The following is a 22,369-nucleotide window of genomic DNA, read 5'->3' as shown; positions in this document are numbered from 1 at the left end:
GACTCATGGTCTCATGCTGCCCTGTGAGTCACTGCGAGGGGAAGATGGAGGAATAAAGTGCTCTAAGGAAACCTCCTAACTGGAAAAATGAGCTGTGACTTTTCAGCAAACGTGGCTGACAGGGGGCAGTTTCTGGATCTGCTGACGAGGAGAGTCAGCAGCAAGGGAGGCTGAGAGCACAGGGCAGCCTGGCTGTCCAGCCACAGACCAGCTTGCAATACTTGGTTTCAACATTTTCATCTAAGATGTGAAAGCACGGGAAAGAAATGAAATAAATGCAGTATTGCACATGAAATCACGACATATGAGGAATGAGTTTACCAGAGGTACAAAGGGATGGGTTGCCAGAACAAAGCATCAGTGGTCAAATTGTCACTGAAAATGCAGAAAATTCAAAACTGGGGTGTTGGAATCAGCCAAAAATGCTACAGAGAGGCCAGATGGCCGGGAGAAAAACCAGCCTGGGAGGCTCCAGTCTCTGATAACAACTAAGAAAAGGTGCCCAGTGCCAGGTGGGACTGGGAATCACAGAATCCCAGAATGGTTTGGGTTGGGAGGGACCTGAAAGCTCATCCAGTCCCACCCCCTGCCATGGGCAGGGACACCTTCCACTAGCCCAGGCTGCTCCAAGCCCTGTCCAACCTGGCCTTGGACACTCCCAGGGATGGGGCAGCCACAGCTTCTCTGGGCAACAAGGGGGTGAAGGAGGTTCCTAAATACCACAGAACAAAAAATGACAAAGATGTGTGGAGAGACACAAGCCCTTAAGAAATTGCTTAGCAAGACTTTGTGGATGACACTGAGAAAGGTTCTGAGGCTGAGAACATGTGCCAAAATCAACATCAGCTCCAGCACCGGAGCCAAGGTTGGCTGAGCAGGAAGGTCCTGGAAAAAAAGCAGCCTTGATTTGTCAATAGCAAGGGCAAAAAGCCTCCAGCCCAGACAATCTGCAAACCTCTGCCATGAGAAGGGCTGTTACCCACAGCTGTTCCTGCTGGTGGATGTGCTGAGTGTGTGGCAATGTCTGAGAACGAGCCCAAGTTGCTATGGGTGTTTTTCAACTGTTTGCAATGAACTACCAGTTTCAACACACAAGAGCTGATCTCAGTTATCCCAGTGTCAGCAGAATCAAAGAATCGTGGAATGAGTTGGGTGGGAAGGGACCTTAAGGACCATCCCATTCCACTCCCCTCCCATGGGCAGGGACACCTTCTACTGTCCCAGGTTGATCCAAGCCCCATCCAGCCTGGCCTTGGACACTTTCAGGGATGAGAAGGAAAAAGGTGCTTTTAAAATCATTGCAGTGTTTACAAATTACTTGTAACTCAGTGTAATGTGCAGCTTAAGATACATTTTGGGCTTTCCTAAAACACATGTGCATAACTGGGCTCAGTTCTAGGTAAGCTGTGGTTCACACTTCTCCCAGTCCATCATGGCAAGTTATACAAACACTATGGATCAAACATCCACCTTGAGTATCCTCGTGGATTTCAGAGATAAGGCAGAAATAATTCAGCATAAAAAGGCCTATTCACAACAAACCAAAACATTATTGGTAGGAAGAACAAAACTAAATCACTTGCAGCCTTGAGTTAGCAAAAAAAAAATTAAAAACCCAAAACAATCCCAGGCTGGGAAGGTGGAGACAACTCAGCTCCCTGAATCCCTCTGTAATTCCATTACATGTAACTGCACACCCTAAATTCACCTGGTAAGGAAAGATTAATTGGGTCCCAGGAAACTTTCAGGATATCAGTAAGATACAACACACAGAGTCCTGTCACCAGAACCTCCTTGCTCTGCAACTGCTCCCCCAGCACAAGGCACGTCCTGGTGAGTGCTGGTGATCCAGTGGTGACTAAAGGTCCTTTTGATGTGATTTAAAGCAATGAAATCCAAATTATGGTCAAGATGGATCTGCAGCTCTTTAAAATAAATGGTCAGAAGCATGTAAGGGAGAGAGGAAGGAAAAATTAGCTGACTTCCCCAAGGGCATTAAGCCTATTATGTTGGTCACATTTAAGCTACACTTTTACAGGCTTTAGAACCAGTTTTGTACTTTAAAAACTCCTGTCAATTCTAAATCCTGAAAGCAAATTTGAAGGAAGGTTTTTATGCCAGCCTCTGTTTCCCTGAGTAACCTGTCCCATCTGACCTGAATTAGGATTTGTGGAAACACTCTTGATTTCATCCCCTGGCTCTGTGACTGGAACAGCACTTCTGCACTGCAGGGCTCAGAGAGGGGGAGGCTGAGGAAAAGGGAATGACCAAATCCCAGAGACAGACTCGTCTCGTGGCTGTTTTGGGTGTGAGCTCTGGAGCTGGATGACAGAAACGATGGCTTTGCCTGGGCCAGGACAATCCCTGGCACCTGTCAATGCACCAGAACATACTGATGGGGAGGAAAGGGGGTCCCAGCCTGTGACCCCCACCCAGGTGGAAAGGAGCCCAGGATGAACCTCCCCTGTCTCAGCCAAGGAGCTCTGTGCAGGGTGGGTTTATGGGGTGAGAAGTCTGTGTGAGTGGCTGAGATCTCGTTTGGACTCAGCAAAGGAGAGGAGTTCATGGCTCTGCTTCATCTCAGCAGCACCAAAGCCAAACCTCTGCCTCGGGGTCTGGGTAACACTGAGCAGGCACAACAAGGGCCTGTTTTATCCAGTTACTTGGAATTATCCCTATGGATGAGCAGCTCAGAGCAAACCTCAGCCAAGGCGTTGGAGGGCTCTGGGCATCCCTGCACTCCAGCAGCTCCTCATCTCACATCCCCCAGGCACTGGACCTGCTGCACCCCCGTCCTGCTCCCCTGCCCCGCTGGCAGCACCAGCTGGGGACACTTGGGAACACCTTCTCCATGAAGGGCGAGTCCATAGGATTGTAGAATGGTTTGGGTTGGAAGGACCTTAAAGACCACCCAGTCCCACCCCCTGCCATGGGCAGGGACACCTTCCACTAGCCCAGGTGGCTCCAAGCCCTGTCCAACCTGGCCTTGGACACTCCCAGGGATCCAGGGGCAGCCACAGCTTCTCTGGCCAGCCTGTGCCAGGGCCTCACCACCTTCTGAGTAAAGAATTCCTTCCCAATATCCCATCTATCCCTGCCTCTGGCAGTTTGAAACCACTGCCCCTTGTCTGTCACTATCTGCCAAGTTCTCCTCCTTCCTCAGCCTGGCTGGGCTTGGCTTGGGAGGAGAGTCCAAGTAACACAGGAGAAGGATTCTAGAACATCAAGAACACATGAACAGCAACACAAGACACAAATCCACCCCACACAGGCACCAAATGCCCAGATGGCTGGTCAAGATCCCAAGGAAATGTTCCTCAGTCAAGAAACATTCCCACCTCTTGGCAAGTCTCTGAATTCTAGCAAGAGAATAAGCAACAACTTGTTTTTCCTACAGGAAACAAGAGAATATATGTTGCAATTTTGAAGTTCACAACTAAGTGGTTGTGCCTGGGGAAAAAAAGAACAAAATAAAACCAGAAGAACGTCAGTAGAGCTGTTAATTGTTGCTTATTCCAGCTCCACACGCTGTGCTGAACCAGGAGGGTACAGAGTCACTGGTTCTGGGAACAATCAATGCATTATTTGATTTGCATTGGTAATCCTTCACTGTTAAATAAAATCTGTTAATAGGAGGAGAAGTATGCTCATAAATTTCCTAAATAGAATCAAACCCACACATAAACATGGAACCAATAAGAAATGGATACGACTTTTTAAATTTTGGTTTTAAGCTTTTTCAGCTTCCTCAGTTTCCTTTGCCTGATCTCTTCGGTTTGGGTTACACAAAGTATGCAAACAATAAATACATTTATAGGAGAAAAGGGTAATTTTTAGAGCAGCCAGCTCCAAGAAGTGCTGATTTATATTGTTTTTACCACTGCCAGCTTTGTGTGCATGCCTTAACTCTGTCCAGCAGATTTCACCTCCAGTAAGTTACACAGAAATCCAGGGAGAAGGCAGGGCTGGGATGGGACAGGTACAACAGTGCATTCAACACACAGAGCCCAAACTCTGGCAAATCCAGAAGCTCTGAAGTCATGGAGTCACAGACTGGTTTGGGTTGGAAGGGCCCTTGAAACTCATCCCATGCCATCCCACCCCCTGCCACGGGCAGGGACACTTTCCATATGCCAGGTTGCTCCAAGCCCCATCAAAGTCCAAGAGCTCCTGTTTATGTCCCTGCCCACCAGGAGTCTCCCAGGCAAAGCCCATGTGGAGAGCAGCCTGTTCCAAGTGCTGCTTCCAGAGCAGGAGTGACACACCCAGGGTCTGTCACCACATGTGTGGGGGCAGCAGGTTCAGAGCTGTCCCCGTTCCCGTTACGCTCCCTGGGGAGTTTCCCGGTCTGATGAGGACCACCATGAGCGCGGGGGCCATCCCGAGTGTCAGCACACATTCCCACTCCCTGCCCTCCCGGATGGGATGCCTTTGGAACACCAGCCCTGCAGAACTCAGTGCCAGCTCCTATTTGCTGTGGCCCAGCGGCCCCAGCACCGCTCTCTGGGAACACTCTCCTGAGCCTGCACAGCTCTGTGATCCCACTGAAGGACCAGAGGCCCATCTGTTCCAAATCAACGCTGGGCTCATGGAATGCTGGAATTCCTCAGGCCGGTGCAGGGTGAGCACTGCAGGGGAGCAATGAGCCTTTCCATCCACACCGTCATATGGTCCCGATTACCTCCCGGTACCCCATAAAACATAATAACTACCAGATTTAGGGCCAGCACGCTGCAACCTGTTTCCCCTGCTGCCTCCTCCTCTTTCAGCATTCTGTCATTAATCCCATGAAATGTTTGCTGGATATTTTTCCTCCCGAATGGCACCGAGGAGCCAGCAGTGACTTACTGCTGGAAAAAGGCTCTAATACTTTTCACTGGAGCATGTTGTGTTTGAACCTGGCTGCAGTGACTGAGGGTGGAATGATTCCACGATCTCCCTGGGCTCTATCCTTTCAAAAGGAGGCTGGGCAGGCTGGAGATGGCAAATCCCTCAGCATCCCCAACACACAGATATGATCAGGTGCTTCTTTCCAACAGCTCACTCGACAATCAGAGCTCTGGGCTGTTGGCATTAATGAGGGTGTTTTTATCCAAATTAGTCAAAAACCAACCAGAACTACAGTGGAAAACATTTCCCTCATTATAAGCAAACCCAGCAGCTGTCCAGGCCTGTGTCTGGGAATCATCTGAAAGCAGCCCCTCCCAATGGCAGGATGCACATGGCCATGGATCTGATCCACCATCCCGGTGCATCTGGGAAACAAGAGCAGGTCAAAAGTCCTCTGACCTGCAGGAGGCCAAGGTGAGAGCCAGCAAGGCTGGGGCAGGTGGGGGCTGCAGCTGCTCCAGAGCCCTGTGCTGCCTGCAAGGTAATGGGGGCCACGCCAGGTAAAACTGGGAGGACTCAGCTCCCAGCTGGATGTTGTGCCCCTCCCCAAACCAACACTGGCAGCTCTTAACACCAGTAATCACAGAAACATCAGAGAACCACAGAATGGTTTGGGTTGGAGGCACCCTAAAGGTCACCCAGTCCCACCCTGCCATGGGCAGGGACACCTTCCACTAGCCCAGGTTGCTCCAAGCCCCGTCCAACCTGGCCTTGGACACTTCCAGGGATGGGGCAGGCACAGCTTCCCTGGGCAACCTGTGCCAGGGCCTCCCCACCCCCAGACCAGGTAATAACAACACCTGATACAGGGATTCCATCTTGCACCAAAGCCTTTCAAAGCAACTTCAATCACCAGCAGCCCCACCTCCCCAGAAGGGTTTGGGAGACATGGAAAAACAGGAGGGCTGAAGGACCTGTTGGAGAGCACCGAATAAAACCAGTGGGGAAACCAGGGGAGCTTGATCTCAACCACAGGGACCCCAGTCCCACTGAGGCAGCAGAAATCCCACCCAGTGCTCACTGAACAGCAATAACCAACCTTGTGAGCACTCAGGAATTTCCTGAGGCATGGCCTGGGCCTCTGGAATATGCAAAATTCTGGGGGTACTGATAAGATATGGGATCACAAACCATCTGGAAAAATATGGGCTGATGAAAACTATTTGCTTAACTCCATGAAAGCTGAAGGGTATGACAAATATGGTGGGTTTTTTCCCTTTTTTTTTGAGGAAAAGATCCCGAGGATTAAGGGGATTAAAGTGACGAACATGATGTAAAAGAATTCCTCAAACTGCTGAAGGTATGGCAGAGATGTGGATCTGGGCACAGTGCTTCAAACTAAGCAGGGACTGACCCAAACCATCAGCCCCAAGCTGAAACAAGCTCAAATAAATGGACTTTTGTGGGTTTGGGTTCCTTCTTTCTGCCCCAGCTCAAATCCCCTCTCTGACTGCAGTATTATCCCAAAAAATTCACTTATACATGTGAGTCTGGGGAGCTGTTGGAGCTTCTCTGCTCTTTGAAACACCCTCAACTTGGCCATTTTCTTAGGGCAGGACCTTCTGGCCAACAGCCCAGTCCTAACCGTGCTCCTGCTGTAGGATCATCACCTCATTCACACCCTGCCTCTGCCCAAAGCACATCCAGCCAAAAATAGCAAATTTTAAATGAGATAACAGAGCTGACATGGCAATTTTTCAATGTCTTTATGAGCCATCTTCAAACTGTCACAGACAGTTCACGGATCCACCCTGACAGTTCTTCACCTGCCTCCCTTCAGAGCTGTAAAATCCAACACTTCAGCTGATATTACATCAACTGGGACGTATCATATAAATCCAACAAGCTTGTAAGTCAACAAGGAGACTGAAAATCACAGCCTGCAAAGCACAAATGTTCTGTGAGGGTTAAGACCTGCACAGCAAATGCCTGACTCGACTGTAAAAAAGCCAATTTGCAAATCACAGACAATTTTACAGAGCAGAGGAGCCTATTTTGTGTGTTTTTGAATTTCCTTCTGACAACTTCAGTGCTTGTTCTCCAGCACCTGCACCAGGGCAGACAGTGAGCCACCCTCAGTTAATGCTCTGCCATTCGAGACACTGCAAATCTCCATCGGCCCTCTCTTCTCCAGACTGAGGAGTCTCCAGTTTTCTTTGCATGGAGGTCTCTGATTTTCTCCTTTATCCTCCAAATTCAGGCTCCAATTAATGCAGACAACAACAGACCGGTTTGGGTGGGAAGAGGCCTTGAAGACCACCCAGTTCCAACCCCCTGCCATGGGCAGAGACACCTTCCACTGTCTCATTAGTGCCCAGACCTGACAGGGTTCCTACATGAGAATTCTGGATACACCCCAAGGCTCCCAGCCCAGCACAGGATCCTTTGGAGATGCCACCCAGTCTGAGTGCTGAGCTATGAGGAACTCACCCCATTCCCAGACAGTCTGCCCCAGCCACCACCAATCACCAGAAATGTGAGCAGGGGGTGGAATTCTGGTTAAGGGAACAGAACTTGGCCCATCATCCCTTAGGAATTCTTACAGCTGACATGAACATTCTGTTGAGCTCCAGGAGCTGCCCCTTGAAAGGCCAGGAAAGGCCTGGCTGAGGAAAGGCTGCATGGGGAACGTGCACTGCCCTTCTTTGCTCACCACAGGGCTATTTCCTTGCAACACACTTTGCCACTATTCCTTCAAATACTCTCTTTCATGAGGGATTGCTCAGCAGTTCTTATCTCTTCGCATTTGTCACGTCTTGCATATCAAATTTCCAGCTCAGATTCCTCCACAACCAACAGAAAATTAGCCAACTGGGTATATGAATATTTTCTAATTATTTTTTTTTTCCCCAAACATCTTATTGAAAAGTAAACCACACATCTGAATGGGCCTTGTTAGAGTTTAGGAATCACTGAAGTCCAAGAACTGCAAGTTTTTGGAGTGGTTAATGCAATATCTGGAATATTACCCAAGCTGTCCCCCGTGCACTGAGCCAGGCTGCATTTCTCCAGCAGATTTAGAATGAGTCACATAAATCTCCTGCTCTGCACATGTGTCCCTACTCAAAGAATTTTCCTAAGAATGCTAGTTGAGGATTTTCAGGAAATTACAATAGTTTGAATGAATTTAGAAACAGTCCCATGTTTGGGATGTATCATAGTAGGCACTGCAGAAAGGAAGCTGAGTAATACATTTAAAATATTCAATATATGGTATTTGATTAATGCAGGGTCATAACACTCAGTCCTTCAAAAGGCAGACTGTTCACTCTCATGTTTTCACTACCATTTTATGGAAAAAAAAATTATCATAATTCTACCAAATAACTATTTCAATCACTAAACCTGGAATTTAAGACATTTAGGAAACTCTCCAGAAGCATGAGCTTTCAAAATATATATAATTATATCCTTTTTGTGAGTGGAAACTGCTTTTCTACTTCTTGACCACTGAAAAAGAAATAAATATTTTATCAACTTAAGTTGCTATTTGTTGGAGTTGAAGTTGTGTTGTATTAGAAGATGATGTTTTAAGGGACTGAACATTAATTTAACTTGTGGAATCAGATACTGTTTGGAATCAACCCTTGAAGGTTGGGCTGTAAATAGCTCAGGGCCACCAGTGAGTGGTTGGATGCACAGAAATTCAGGCTAAAGGGGATAAGCAGGAGGATCCCAACCCAACCCAAAGTACCCCCTTCAAAGAGGAGGAGCACCACAGACCCATCTCACCCACCTCCCCCACAGCCTCACAAAACCTCCCTCTCCTTTGCAAACAAACACCTGCCCCTGGTGAAGGCAGCAAACCCAAAACAGCCCCAGGGACGTGGGAGATGGGATCCCACCCAACCCAACCTCCGGGAATCTCATCCTGCTGTGCCTTCCAGGAGTTGTGTGTCTGGGCTGGAGTGTTGTTTCATAAAACTGATGTTCCTCCCTGTCCATGAGGCCTGTGCTGGAGTCTTTGCTGCCCGTTTGCTCAAACCCTGAGAGGAATCTCAGTGGAGTGTTAAAGTCTTGGAATGGGAAAGGCTCATCCTGCTTACCTTCAATCACACACTGGTCAGGGATGGGAATTTTCCTCCCCATCTCCGTCACATATTCCTTCACTTTACCCAGGTTTTCCTTCAAGTGCAGGTAGAGCTTATCCTGGTATTCCACAGGTGCTGCCTCTGCACTTCCTTCCAGGGCCTTTTCTTGAATGGATTCTGCCAAATCTGCTGATTCCGGGTAATCGACACTTCGGTGTGACACCAAGGAATTTCCCAGTGGCATCGCCTCGGGATCCACCCCAAAGGGCAGTTTCTCGTTGTCCTGGCTGATGTAGATCTCGGTGAAGGAGATTCCAGCAGGGACCTCCCCACTCTCCTCGTCCTGCCCCCCCTCCGAGCTCGGCCCCTTGGTGCGCAGGGCGTGCAGGGCGAGGCTCTTGGACCTGCAAGGGGGGCAAGGAAAGGAGAAAGGGTTTGGAACAGAGGCAGGGCACCAAACCCACCCCTGGCTCTGCTCTGCCCCTGTGCAGCTCCCTCAAAGAGCCCAGCCCGGGGCTCACTCAGCCAGAGGCAAAGATCTGCTGGGGAATAAGCATTCCAAGAGCCAAGCTCAAGCCACAGCTTTAATAAGCAAAGGAAGCAAAACAAAATCCATATATCCCAACATCTGCATTCCATGGGTTCTCTAGCAGAGGGAACCTCTCTGCAAGGGTCTTATAACCCCAGGAGTGGTGTGTCTGCCTGATTGATCACACCACAAAAATGCCATCCAGCAACACTTCTCTGGTGCAGGGCTCAGACTGCAGCTTGTCCTGCCCTGGGATGGAGGGAAGAGTCGGGGGGGTAGGAGTGACTCAAAGGGCAAATCCTGGAGCAGGAAGAGCAGAACTCTGTGGGAAGCTGCTGTGCAGAGGCAGCCTAAGGGCACACTGGGTGCACATTGTGTCCTTTGATGTGCACTGCTAGTAACAACACCCCCAAAAAGGTCTCTGCACCCTCCTTTCTCTGATTTCTCTGTGCAGTTATTGTCCAATCCCTTGTGCTGTTTTAGGGCACAGAAGAGATTAAATGGGTTGCTCAGAGAACCTGGGGCTGCCCCTGGATCCCTGGAAGTGTCCAAGGCCAGGCTGGACAGGGCTTGGAGCAACCTGTGGTGCCCCTGCCCATGGCAGGGGGTGGGATGAAATGGGCTTTAAGGTCCTTGCCAACCCAAACCATTCCATGATTAAGAAATATTTCACCCAGACTTTGAACTCGTGGATATGAGACTTGGCTAAAATTAGGCTGTTGATGCCCATAGGGATCGTGCAAATGGACCAAATCCTCAGTGTTTGGATAAAGTTTATGGCAAAGCTGACATCCACAAACCCCCTGACACATTTTACAGAGCCATACCTGTTAAATCTCATATCCTTCCTTTCTTCTTTGGAAACCTGGCCCAGGCTGTATCTCCTCACTGAGCCAGGAGTGCTGTTGTCAACATTTATTTTCTCTTCAAAAGCCTGGATTTTGACTTGAAGCTTTTCATCTTCTTCATTTCCATCCACAACAGATTTTAAGTCCTCCAGTGGTACAGGAGGTTCTGTTTCAGTGTCCTTTTCCACCCTAAGGAAGCAGAGATCAGAGATTTAACCCTGGCCCACTGTTCACAGTGATGCTGATGCTACTTTTCTGCCTGTGACCTATATCGTGGATCTGATAAAATAAATATGTTTTAGCAGAGATTCCCTTAGATTATTTTCAGGAACATCTTCTAGATGAATGTCTCTGATGGATCAGAAACACTGAACATCTCTGGCAACCCTGGATTAGAAACTCATGTGCTGTATCTGCATAAGCAAATCACAACTCTTCCTGATTGTCCATTGGAGAAAGTTTTTCATCTGAACTCAAACCATCCTCCCAAGCTTGCTAAACACTGACTTATTACATAATTTTCACAAAGCAAAAGTCAAGCAATTTTCAGAGTTTATAGAGCTCTGTGGTTTTAAATGTTTGACCAAAGTACATGAAGTTCTTACCAAATTACTGCACCCTGAGTAAGAAAAATATAATTTAAAAGTCAGCAGAAACAGGCTCAGGAAAAGTTCTAGGCAATGTCACTGTGGTTCAGGAGGGAGAAAATGAAGAGTTAAAATGAACAGGACAAGTAGATTTGTTTTATATGTGTTATGTCAGTCTTAAAATCCCAGAATTAAGGATTCTTAGAATGGTTTGGGTTGGAAGGGACTGTAAAGCCCATCCAGTGCCACCCCTGCCATGGGCAGGGACACCTTCGACTGTCCCAGGTTGCTCCAAGCCCCATCCAACCTGGCCTTGGACACTTCCAGGGATCCAGGAGCAGCCACAGCTTCTCTGGGCAACCTGGGCCAGCCCCCCCCCCCACTCTAACTAGAGGAATTTTAGAGAACTAAGGGGTCCTGGACAGTATTTACTTTTTAAACTCTACCCACAGCTTTAAACAAAGTTTGTTTTGTTTCTGATCATTTCTTTGTTTGGTTTTCTCTTTTTTTTTTTTTTTTTTTTGTATGTTTCCTGATGAACAAACATCTGAATAGCTAAATCTGTAAAATCTGGATATATAAAACCACAAATGAGAGTTTTAACACAGCACTTCCAAAGCAGCAGAGTCTCAACAAGTCACGCTCACAGTCGGGGGGCCCATTAAAAACTCCCCAAACTGCAAATTACCAATTGTACAAAGCATGTTTTTAAAGAAACAACTAGAAATACTGCAGCACAAAATGCGCTTTTTCATTTGTTTTGATAAAGGCAGCTCAGGATATTTCTCAGGGGAGCTGGCGAGTTTTGTCTTGTTTTTAATTTAAGCAAGATCTCGTAATATATTAACACCGAGGAGCACTTTAAAAATATTCTTCTGTAATAAAGAACCTTGATATGACCTTTGCTAACAAATCTTTCTGGGGATGTAGGACGAGATTTAATTTATGGGGAAGCTGTCACTCCAACAGGACTCCCAACACTGCTCCCATTGTGGGAGCTGAGCACTAAGGAAAAGGTCTGTTCCATATGGAAATACATGGAAAGCCTCTGCTCACAGAGAGGGGATTGATGGACTGGGGGGGTGTTGTGAATGACAGACCCAAACCAGGAAGCCTTGATGAAGTTTGGAAATAAAAATGGTGGTTTAGAACAGCACCTCTCTTTGTCCAGTGTTCTCCCGTTGGGCTCCGATGGCTTTGGGAAGGAATAAAAGGAAATACTTCTCCTAAAGGATCATGGAATTGTTAAGGCTGGAAAAGACCTCAGAGAAACATGTTAGTGAATCCTACTTTCCACATGTGGAGCAGAAAGAAGTCACTCCTCAGGGTGTGGAGGGTGCAGTTCTCACTGCCTGGTGCTCCTCAAGCCACCACCTGGTTTTTGACTCTGTTGGTGCCCAGGATTTCGGAGCAGGGAAGCAGGAGGGATCCCGAGGGACCATCCCTGGGGACCATCTGCTCTCACGTGTGCCAGCTCTGCACTCCCACCAATCCCCGGGGAAGCCACGAGCACCAGCCCCAAGCAGGATGTTTGAGGGGGGGCCTGGCAGCCCTTCCTGCTGGGCCCCCTCCCAGCCCCTGCAAAACAAACCATTGTCTGAAATCTTGGCAGGAGGCTTTGGGGACATTGCTGAGGCTGCTGAGCAGGATCAGTTTACACCCAAGCTCAGCCTGTTTTTGAGATGCACGAGCTTGTGGAGGAACCACAATGACCTGCCCTGAGAGATGGCACCAGGCTGCTCATCACTTCAGGCTTTGAGATTCCGTGTGCAGAGAGAGCCCAGTGCACAGGTCACCAGCTCAAGGGTGGTACATGAGCATGAAGGACAGGAAGGACATTTCTCCAGACCATTATCAGCATCAGAAATCGAGTTTTAGGGGAAAAGAGCATCACAAACAGAGACTGCTAAAAATACACTCGAGGTGTATTTTAACCAAGCCCTGGTTGCTGCCAGGGCTTCACCTCTGAGGGGATGGAGGCAGCAAGAATGGGTTCAGTGTGGGTCCTTGTGGTTTGCCACTGGACAGACACAATCACTGATCACTTCCTCAGGCAGGACAGAGGTTTGAAGTAGGCAAGTGGTGGAGAAAAGATCATGGAATGATCAGATTGGTTTGGGTTGGAAAGACATTAAAGCCCATCCAGTCCCACCCCTGCCATGGGCAGGGACACCTTCCACTAGCCCAGGTTGCTCCAAGCCCTGTCCAACCTGGCCTTGGACACTTCCAGGGATGGGGCAGCCACAGCTTCTCTGGGCAACCTGTGCCAGGGCCTCCCCACCCTCTGAGTAAAGCACTTCTTCCTTGTATCTAATCTAAATCTCTCCTCTTTCAGTTTAAAAGGTAATTCCATGCAGCCATGGCACTGAGATGGGCAGCACTGGTGGAGCCAGTTGTGCTCAGTTCTTACCCAGATCCAGGGCTTGGAAGTATCTCCAAATTTCCTTCCTTGCCTCTTTTTAATTGACTACGCTCCACTCCTAGGCTGGATAAGTCCATTAAAACTCTATATGTTCTTAAAAAGCACCTCTGAGGCTGAATAACTTGCAATTTTGTGACAGTAAGGGGCACCAGAACATGGCCTGGTTTTAATTATGCTCTGCACTCCCTGCATGTAAAATTCCCTGGGTCAAACAACCCCGAGCCAACCCTGGCTCCAAAGGAATCGGCTTCCTCTTATGTAAACACCCGAGTTTTGGGAGGAATGGTTATAATCCAGCCACACATTTTAAAACCCTATTTCCCCTTCACAGCACAAATACTCTTGATTGCTGCTCCCTATAAACCTCTGAGTTCAGTGGCTGCAGCAGCTCCAGAGCTGGGAGGGCATTTCCATGCCAATGTCTGGATCAGTCCCACTCACCAAGGACAAGTCAGAGCAAACTCAGCTTAAATCAGCAGAGAACTCTCATTTTAGCCTTGCCTGACTGAGCTGATCCTTTGCTCCACACAGGCCTGAAATGTAAAACCAAAGAGCTAAAAACTGTAACTGTGAAAAATTGGGGGTTTGCTGTGATCTCTCCCAGCCAACACAAGGAGCCAGGGGCACAGAGGGCTGGGGAGGGAATAACATTTAAAATCAATAAATAAGTAAATAAAATCAGGGAGCAGATGGAGAATAAAAAAAATCATCTGTAACCACACTCATGAAGATGATGAAGCTTCTTCTCCTTGGCAAAGCAAGTCCTTAACAAAGGGCATTTTAGAGAGAAACAAGGAAACATAGCAAGGTTTTAATGAAAACCTTCTCTTGTTTTTAAGTGGTTTTTTTTTTATCAGCTCTACAGATAAATGTTAAGCACAGAAGATAACAAGGAGTAGGAATATGGGAACATTTTAACAAATAAAGTAATTTTTCAGCCATAAATTGAGGCACCATGATGGGTTGTATAAATTATTACTGTGTCTCAATCCCTGTCCTGCTCCTCTGCAGTTCCCAGAATACATGACATCCCTCTAGTCCCTTCACCAAGTGACATCTGGCTGCCTCTTTTTTCCAGTAAACTTGCCTGGTTTGGAACAAGTGTGTTGTTTCATGCTCACTCTGTTATCTCCACTTGGCTTTGGCATTATCTCCAAGGATATTTTTCATAAACGAGTGCCGAGGGCTCAGTTCCATGGAGGGCTTTCCCACCAGGTGAAGTTTGGACATTTCTCACAGCCCTGCAGTAAAGGGAGGGACTCTCTCCTGGTTTCTTTTTCATTTTTAACTCTCTCCAGGACACCAATTACTTGTTTCTCCAATGACCTCAGTGTTTTGGCTCCAGCACTCCCAGCCTGGCTCCAAGGCTGTCCTTCATGGTTATGGCTTTTCTGACATCTGGGTTACATTTTTCCACAGAATCACTATTCCTTTGTGCCCTCGTGACCTGTGTCAGCATACACAACTCTAATTATGAGTCCCTCACTAATTAAAAGTGACTACCACCATGTATTTAAATAACACTTATAGTCTCACCCTGAGGAACTCCACAACACTCCCAACCCTTCAACCTTAGGATACACACTCAGAAGCAGCTGAATGAGCAGAACATCTCTTTGTAGATGCCTGAGAAATTTTTTCCAGCCTGTTCTTCGGCAAACCTTTACCAGGGAGTTAAGCCAGTCGTTGTTCTCATCACCCTCAGTGGGTATTTTCTAGACAAACTCAACGATAATTGTGTGGGCTGACTTCCCTGATCGATTTTTGACTGTGCTTATCTGAGACTTGGCTTTTTTCATGGCAATTCGAACAGATTTAATATGAATTTATGCTGCCTCACACAGCCCTGGAGGGGCTTTGTCACACAAACACTACCTGGCTCCTGGTGTGCTGTCAGCCTCGAGCTGCCGGACGAGGAGCTTGGCTATGGCAGTGAAGCTGTTGCTCATGCGATAAATGTCCCTGCTCTGGGGGCCCAGGATGCTCGAGAAGGTGTCGGTGAGGTTCTTAATTTCCAGCAGCAGAATATGGTGAAATGAGTGCTCCATGTTGGCCAGCTGGTTCACCAAGTACAGCAGGCAGGTCCTGGCTCTCTCCTGGGCAACACGAGGAGATAAGAACAGTTTTAAACACATTAATTCAGTGTTTGCTTGTGCAGGGAGGTTTGTGTGGTGCTGCCTGAGTCACTGTCCCTGGGGAAGAGTGGCTGCCCCACAATAACCAACTGTGCCTCAAACACAGTTTATTTGTGTGTGCTGCTATGTGACTTTTGTTCCTCTTGGTATTACCTAACCCAGCCTAACTCAGTACATCTTGTCTCCTCCTCAGACCTCGAGCCAGAGTCCCTAAAGCCCCTTTGAAGGCCCCTACATTCTTCTAGTTGGTAGGTCAGCCTGGCTCAGGGCACCAGCGGCACTGAGCTCCCCTTTCATCTGTGCTGAGCCCGGCTCAGCTACTTCAATGAATCACAGAATGGTTTGGGTTGGGAGGGACCTCACAGCCCATCCAGTGCCACCCCCTGCCATGGGCAGGGACACCTTCCACTGGACCAGTTTGCTCCAAACCCCATCCAACCTGGTCCTGAAAAGAGAAAGGCACAGAAACAGAGTGTAGGGAGGTGAAGCTGTGGCTGCCCCATCCCTGGAAGTGTCAAGCGTGGATGAGCTGTAAGGTCCCTTCCAACCCAAACCAGCCTGGGATTTTATGATTTTCTGGACTCCTTTCTGGGCCTGTTGGGTGCTGCTGACATTCAGCAGTGTCACCCCAGGGTCTGTTGTCACCAGTGCTGCCCACAGTGAACGGGGCTCCTCCAGCACAGGGGGGCAGAGCAGTGAGGGGCAGGAGCTGGGGTCCTGTCAGCATCTCCTCTCCCTACTGGTGAGAGGTTAAAGGATCTCATAAATCACAGGGGTTCTCTCCTTCCACAGCATTTAGTTTAGGAGCAACACTCAGATCAGAGCCGTGACTGACAGCACAACAAAGAGAAGTTTAAATTGAGATTTCATTTTAAGATGTGCTCACACGGTGCCTGGCACGGGCTGTCAGTCCCTGCCAATGCCCTGGAGTCTGACGTGCCCTCTGCAGCCAGAACGTTCCCACCCAATTCTTCAGGGCAATGTGCTTTCCCCAGTTTATCAGCAGAGATCACATCCCCCGCAAATTAGGATTAAAGGGGGCTTGTTTCAGATCATAACATTAAACATGTAAATATTTTCTAGCAGAGACACTCTATCATCTCTGCCCGGTGAGGACACACAGCTCCAGTGCCAGCTGTTTCTGTGTGTACGTGTCCAAATTCCCATCCTAAACCAGATGCTTAAAGGTGAAAATCACGGAATGGTTTGGGCTGGAAGGGACCTTAAAGCTCATCTTGTTCCACATGGGCAGGGACACCTTCCACAGACCAGGTTGCTCCAAGTGCCACCCAACACCTCCAGGGATAGGGAACATCCAGCTTGACCTTGAGCACCTCCAGATCAGGGCTCCCCTGTTTTGTTATAGTTGTTCTAAGTACCTTAAGTTCCACAGCACTAAAAATACCTAAAAAGCAGCGAAAAAACCAGCAATTAACTCAGGAACTCACACCAGATACTCCATTGGGTAGCCAGGTATGGCTTTGCTCAGGGAAACCTGGGATAAATGGGAAAAGAGCATCGGACAAACTGCTTCCCTTCAGCCAGGGGGGGAAGGTCCAGCTACACCTCGGGCTGGGCTGATGTGACTGAAGGAGCTTTTTCTTCAGTGGCTTGAAAGAGGTTGACTTTTATTTGAAAGACAACGCTCCCCCCAAGAGATAAACACAGGCTCAATTAACATTTAAAACACATTTTTTGTTTCCTAAACAAACTGTGCAGCAGACAAACTGGAGGAGCAGTTTTTGACCATTTTCCTGTCACTTTGATCCAGCTGGAGTGTCTCCAGCCTTGCTGAAATGCTGCTACTCGCCTGGAGTGAGGTAAAAGAACAATAAACTCTGAGTAACATAATATGTAACTGTTATACAAAACAAAATTACAGCAAAATAGTTCAACATGAAAGCAGTCATTATCCCTGCCCCAATTCTTATCCAAAATTCTTCAAAAAGCCTATTTGGATGTACAGAGCCCGTTGTGATTTTAACAGTGCTTATTTGATGTATTCATGTGTTTTTTCATAAGCAGCCCTTGCATTTTATGGCATTACATCTGCCAGAAGGTGAAGATCTAAAATACAAGCGATGAGGTGTGGCAAAGTGTTGTGCTTTAGCTTAAAATCAGGCTCAGGAGACTACAAAAAGAGATCACAAGGCTTTCAGAAGTTGGTTAAAACTCTCAGTTGGTTCAAAACATACAGTTAATGGGAGAAAAAATACATTAAAATGTCCAATTGCCCTCTGCCCCAAGATGGTGTTTTGCTTTGCACAAATTCATGGTTAAGGGACAAGTTCTGATTTCAGCTTCACCCCTGAGACTGTCACTGACATCAGCAGAAGTGGGGGGTGTAAACAAGGGGCAACCTTTAGAATAAAAGGATCTCTCTTCAGCCAGAGCTCTCATCTCTCCAGGGGTCCCTCGGCACTGCCAAGGTGGACAGAGTGGCTCGGGGGCAGCACGAGAGGTTGTTTTTGGGAGCCAGCAGAAAGGATTTGCTGCTCACACCCGCAATCCATACCATAGAGGGCCAAGCCTCGATCCTTGCCACCTCTCTTCTTCCCCAAGCAGACCTTCCAGTGAAGTGAAACATCAGCAAATAAAATTCCAGCCCTGCCATCGCTGTTCCCTTCCCAGCTTGTTTGGCTTGGCCGGGAAGGAGATGCCGAGTCACGCCTCAGAACGAGCAGCATTCCTGTGGCACAGCCCCGGGACAGGGAAGGGGAGAGGGGCAGGAGTGAGCACGGGGGGTTTCAGGAAGGCACTGGCACGGGGGGCTGAGACACGAGAGCAGCAGCAGCACTTGTGTGTGCAGGGACAGCTCTGCTGCTTCCCCTGAGCGGGACAAACAAAGCACAGCAGTGACTGAGCTTTGCAGTGACACTGGAGATCAGAGTACCCTTTTAATTCATTCTCACTGCTCCACGGGAGCCTCTAAGATCTGCCCAGCTTTTATGATGCCAGATGTGGTTGTGCTTCTCTGCTGGCAGGCTGGCTGCCTGCCCTGCAGCGCCAGAGATCCATGGCACTGGTTTTCCTTTCAGTCACAGAATCACAGGATGGTTTGGGCTGGAAGGGACCTTAAAGATCATCCCATTCCACCCTCTGCCATGGGCAGGGACACCTCCCTTAGACAGGGTTGCTCCAAGCCCTGTCCAACCTGGCCTAGACAAAGAATCATCTCCTCTTAAAGGAGAAAGAAATGCCTCCAAGGTTGATTCCTGAGGACAGGTGAGACCACAGAATCATCAGATCCCCCAGGCTGGAAGAGATCTCCAACTCCATTGAGGGATGGAGTGGGAAGAGCTTTAAAGTCCTTTCCAACTCAAACCACTCTAGGATTTTATGATGTTCCATAATTCAGAAATATCCATGACTTCTATCTTTTCAGGAAGCAAAACAAGAGGGGAGCCATTTGTCCCCTGTTGGAATGTTCCCCTCTGCCACCCTTTGCCTGCTGCTTTTCTCCATGTTTTCAAGTCTCAAGTGCAAGGTCCCCTGGGTGTCACTGCACACACAGGACAAGGTGCCATTCCCCTGGACATGTGGCACTGGAATTGCAGCCTGCTGCTGAGTCAGCAGCTCCCTACAAAAATAAGACCTGGGACACAGTGCCAGCTACTCAACACTTACTACAGATGAATTACTCATCTGTACCCACATAAACCAACAGATTAAAAATATAAGGAGAAAAGATTCTTCAAATCATGTCTTTGTAAACTTCACCTTAGGCTGTAATTTCCAACAACATATGAAATACAACCTGGCCAGTGGGTTCCCTGCTTATTCTTGGTATTGGTATAAAACAATAACAACAACAAAAGGCAAAATAAATAAACTCAGCCCCTTTGAAGTAACAAACACGGCAGAAATGGAGCCTCAGAGACCCTCAGATGGGAAGAGCTGGTTCAACACACTAAAACACAGAATTAAATCCCTCAGTTCTGATCCCAGCTGTGCTCAGTTCAGGCTTAGCTGCTTATAAACTGTAAAGCTTCTAGGAGATGCTGACTCCTAAATATTAAATGCAGAATTGAACATGGTCACCTGCAGCTCTTGTAAAAGTCAGACTTGCTGGGGTGATGGAAGTAAACAAGAAGACAACAACAAGCTATATTTGGCTCCCAGTCTTCCATAGGATTTTGGCTTTCCCCCCCACAACAAAAATGAGATTTACAAAGCCAAACCAAATCTGGTTTTGATTCTTACGAGATAAATTTAATTTTAAATGAACATAAAGCTCAAGATCAGTAGAAACAGCAAGGGTAGTGTCTCCCTGTGCTGCACCCACAGTGATCAGACCCCTACAGCCTGGCCAATACACACCCAAAGTGAGATCCAAAGGGGGAAGGATGGGTTTTATGGCAATGAGGGAAGAGGTTGTGACATCCCCGTGTGCCAGTCGAGCTGTGGCACAGGCACAGAGCCAACCACCAACTCCCAGCCCCAGGATTTAAGGGAATGGCTTTGATAAGGGGCCAAAAGAAACTGTTTTCTCTGGGGACAAAGGTTTCCCTGGGGATTCTCCACCACTGATGAGCCCACAGTGTTGTCTGTGACTAAACACCTTCTCACAAAGGCCTGGAGGAACAGGACAAGGGGAATGGCTTCAGACTGACAGAGAGTAGGGTTAGATGGGATATTGGGAAGGAATTCTTGGCTGTGAGTGGTGGGGCCCTGGCACAGGTTGCCCAGAGAAGCTGTGGCTGCCCCATCCCTGGAAGTGTCCAAGGCCAGGTTGGACAGGGCTTGGAGCAACCTGGGCTAGTGGGAGGTGTCCCTGCCCATGGCAGGGATGGGCTTTAAGGTCCCTCCAACCCAAACCATTCCATGATTCTGTGCCCTGGTAGGGCAGTCTGGCTACTTGTGAAGAAAGACATATTTAGATGTATCACTTTACACAGGATTCAGAAAAAAACAACCCCCAAACCCACCTTTGTTTCCAAACTCACCTCATCAATGTGCCCAACAGCTCCAAAGATCTTTGCTGTTTGCCCAATCAGACCTGGAAAACTCTCCCCAACCTCCTTCAGCGTCGGCAGAAAAGGGGCCAAGGCTGTTGGTTCGTAGCTGGATATTTCTATGAGGATATTTAGAATCAAGTCACTGTGGTTGGGGTCCCTCAAATGCCCAAATAGAAAGGGTAAACACTCTGTCAGCACCTATTAAAAAATCAGACAGAAACAAACTGAATATATATATTTTTAATTGGGAACACAAATAACCAAGAGAGATGTAACCAGAGTGATAAAAATAAACCACTAGACTTTGATTTAATAAAATAGTTTTCCACCCTTGCTGACCTTTGCACAGGGGTCAACCCAAGTTCAGCTCAACATATGGAATAAGGGTAAGTTTTAGCCTTGAAATATGACAGTTATGCATAAATAAGTAAGGAAATGGCCAATTGTTCAAAAAAAAAAAAATCAAAACCCCACCCTTATATTTCCCTCCCTCCAGGCCAGACTATATTTTATTGATTAAAACAACAGAAGACTCAGCCTTCCCCAAAGATACAGTAAATTAAAGGACTTGTAGAAATTTTTGTTTCCATAGGAAACTAAAGAACATGACAAGGTCAAGAGCTGGAACAGAGGGGAAATCAAAGGGCAAGATCCTCATTGCCTAAAAAGTACGCTGTGAGTGAGTTGTCATTTCTTGTAACAACCCAATTTTGAGGAGGCTGAGGCTTAAAATCATCTTACAAACAGGATGGAGTGTTTACAACTCTGCAATGAGTAATTAATTCTTGTGTAAACACACATGCACACTAATGCACCTCAAATCCAATGGGACCTGCATCTGTGTGAAAGACATTTTGACACAGAAATGGGGCATAAAACAACCCATTCTTCTGGTTTTCCTTGTTGAAGATTATCAGTTCTCCTCAGTTCCTAACTCATTTTAATCTCCCTTGACATGTATTTCAATACAGCTCATGTCCTCTGACAGAAACACAGCTATGGGAATTCACACTCCCATGGCAGAGGAAGAGCCAAAATCATTGAAAACAAATGGTTTAACCCAAACCTTTTGGTCCAGCAGCATCGCTGTTATGTTCTCCTTATGACTAGATGGAGAATTTGGAATGGAACCACAGAATTCCGTGGAATTAGCATGGGAAGTCACTGCCTGCACGTTGTAAGGACGGCTCACCGCTGGCACAGACCTCACCGAGCCATCGGAACACGACACCCCTGCAGAAGGGGGGCAGTGAAACATGCCCAAGGTGCTTACCCCGAGTTCTCTGTTCCTGGCCACGGCCTGGAGGAGCCTGAGGAGGTGGAGCTGCTCCGCCTGGTCCAGCTGGGCCGTCAGTGCCAGCAGGTCCCGCAGCCGGAGCGCGATCGGCCGCGGCTGCTGCTCGTAGAGCGCGGGCAGGACACGGAGCAGCATCGAGTTCCCTGGGGACACAGCAAGGACTGCTGGTGGGCAGTGCCCTAGGCCTGCAGAGAGCCCCACAAAACCTGCACACACCCACAGACACCAGTTTTTGAGAGTAACAGCCCCCTTTGGGTTCAAAGGACCTTAAAGATCGCCCAGTTCCACCCCGTGCCACGGGCAGGGACACCTTCCACTGTCCCAGGTTGCTCCAGGTTCCAACCTGGCCTGGAAGGATCACCTGTACAAAACCAGGGAGGCATAAAAAGCACTGTAGAAAATTATGTCCTTAGCCAAGAAGCCAAATAAATAACTTAAATAGAATTAATCAGGTGTAACAGAAGTGTAAAAAAAAAATCCTATTAATTACTATTTTATTTCTCAAGTGCAGTATCATGAGGATGCTGCTTAATGAGCTCTCAGATTGGGATGATGCTCTGTTGAGCCCTAGACCAAACTAAGTGTGATTTCAGTTAATGAGGAGAAAAAAAGAAGAGAAAAAAAGGAAGAGAAAAAAAGAAGAGAAAAAAAGAAAGAAGAGAAAAAAAGAAG

The 22,369-nt window shown here is 47.7% G+C and overlaps 1 protein-coding gene across 3 annotated transcripts in view; it reads right to left on the bottom strand.

Annotated features, from left to right (window-relative positions):
* VEPH1 (ventricular zone expressed PH domain containing 1) overlaps positions 1–22,369 on the bottom strand; it is a 61,548-nt gene that overhangs the window by 15,581 nt on the left and 23,598 nt on the right. For all 3 annotated transcript variants that reach the window (XM_027647481.1, XM_027647483.1, XM_027647482.1), the window contains 5 exons: positions 21,674–21,840; positions 20,389–20,598; positions 15,183–15,403; positions 10,278–10,487; positions 8,937–9,325 (listed from right to left, as the gene is read on the bottom strand). In XM_027647481.1, coding sequence (XP_027503282.1) covers positions 8,937–9,325; positions 10,278–10,487; positions 15,183–15,403; positions 20,389–20,598; positions 21,674–21,840 — 1,197 coding nt within the window. The remainder of the gene's footprint in view (positions 1–8,936; positions 9,326–10,277; positions 10,488–15,182; positions 15,404–20,388; positions 20,599–21,673; positions 21,841–22,369) is intronic.

This window comes from Corapipo altera, unplaced genomic scaffold, assembly GCF_003945725.1.
Source record: "Corapipo altera isolate COAL_440 unplaced genomic scaffold, ASM394572v1 113, whole genome shotgun sequence".
NCBI lineage: Eukaryota > Metazoa > Chordata > Aves > Passeriformes > Pipridae > Corapipo > Corapipo altera.
The sequence above is the reverse complement of the archived record's forward strand: the minus strand, read 5'-3'. Positions and strand labels throughout refer to the sequence as shown.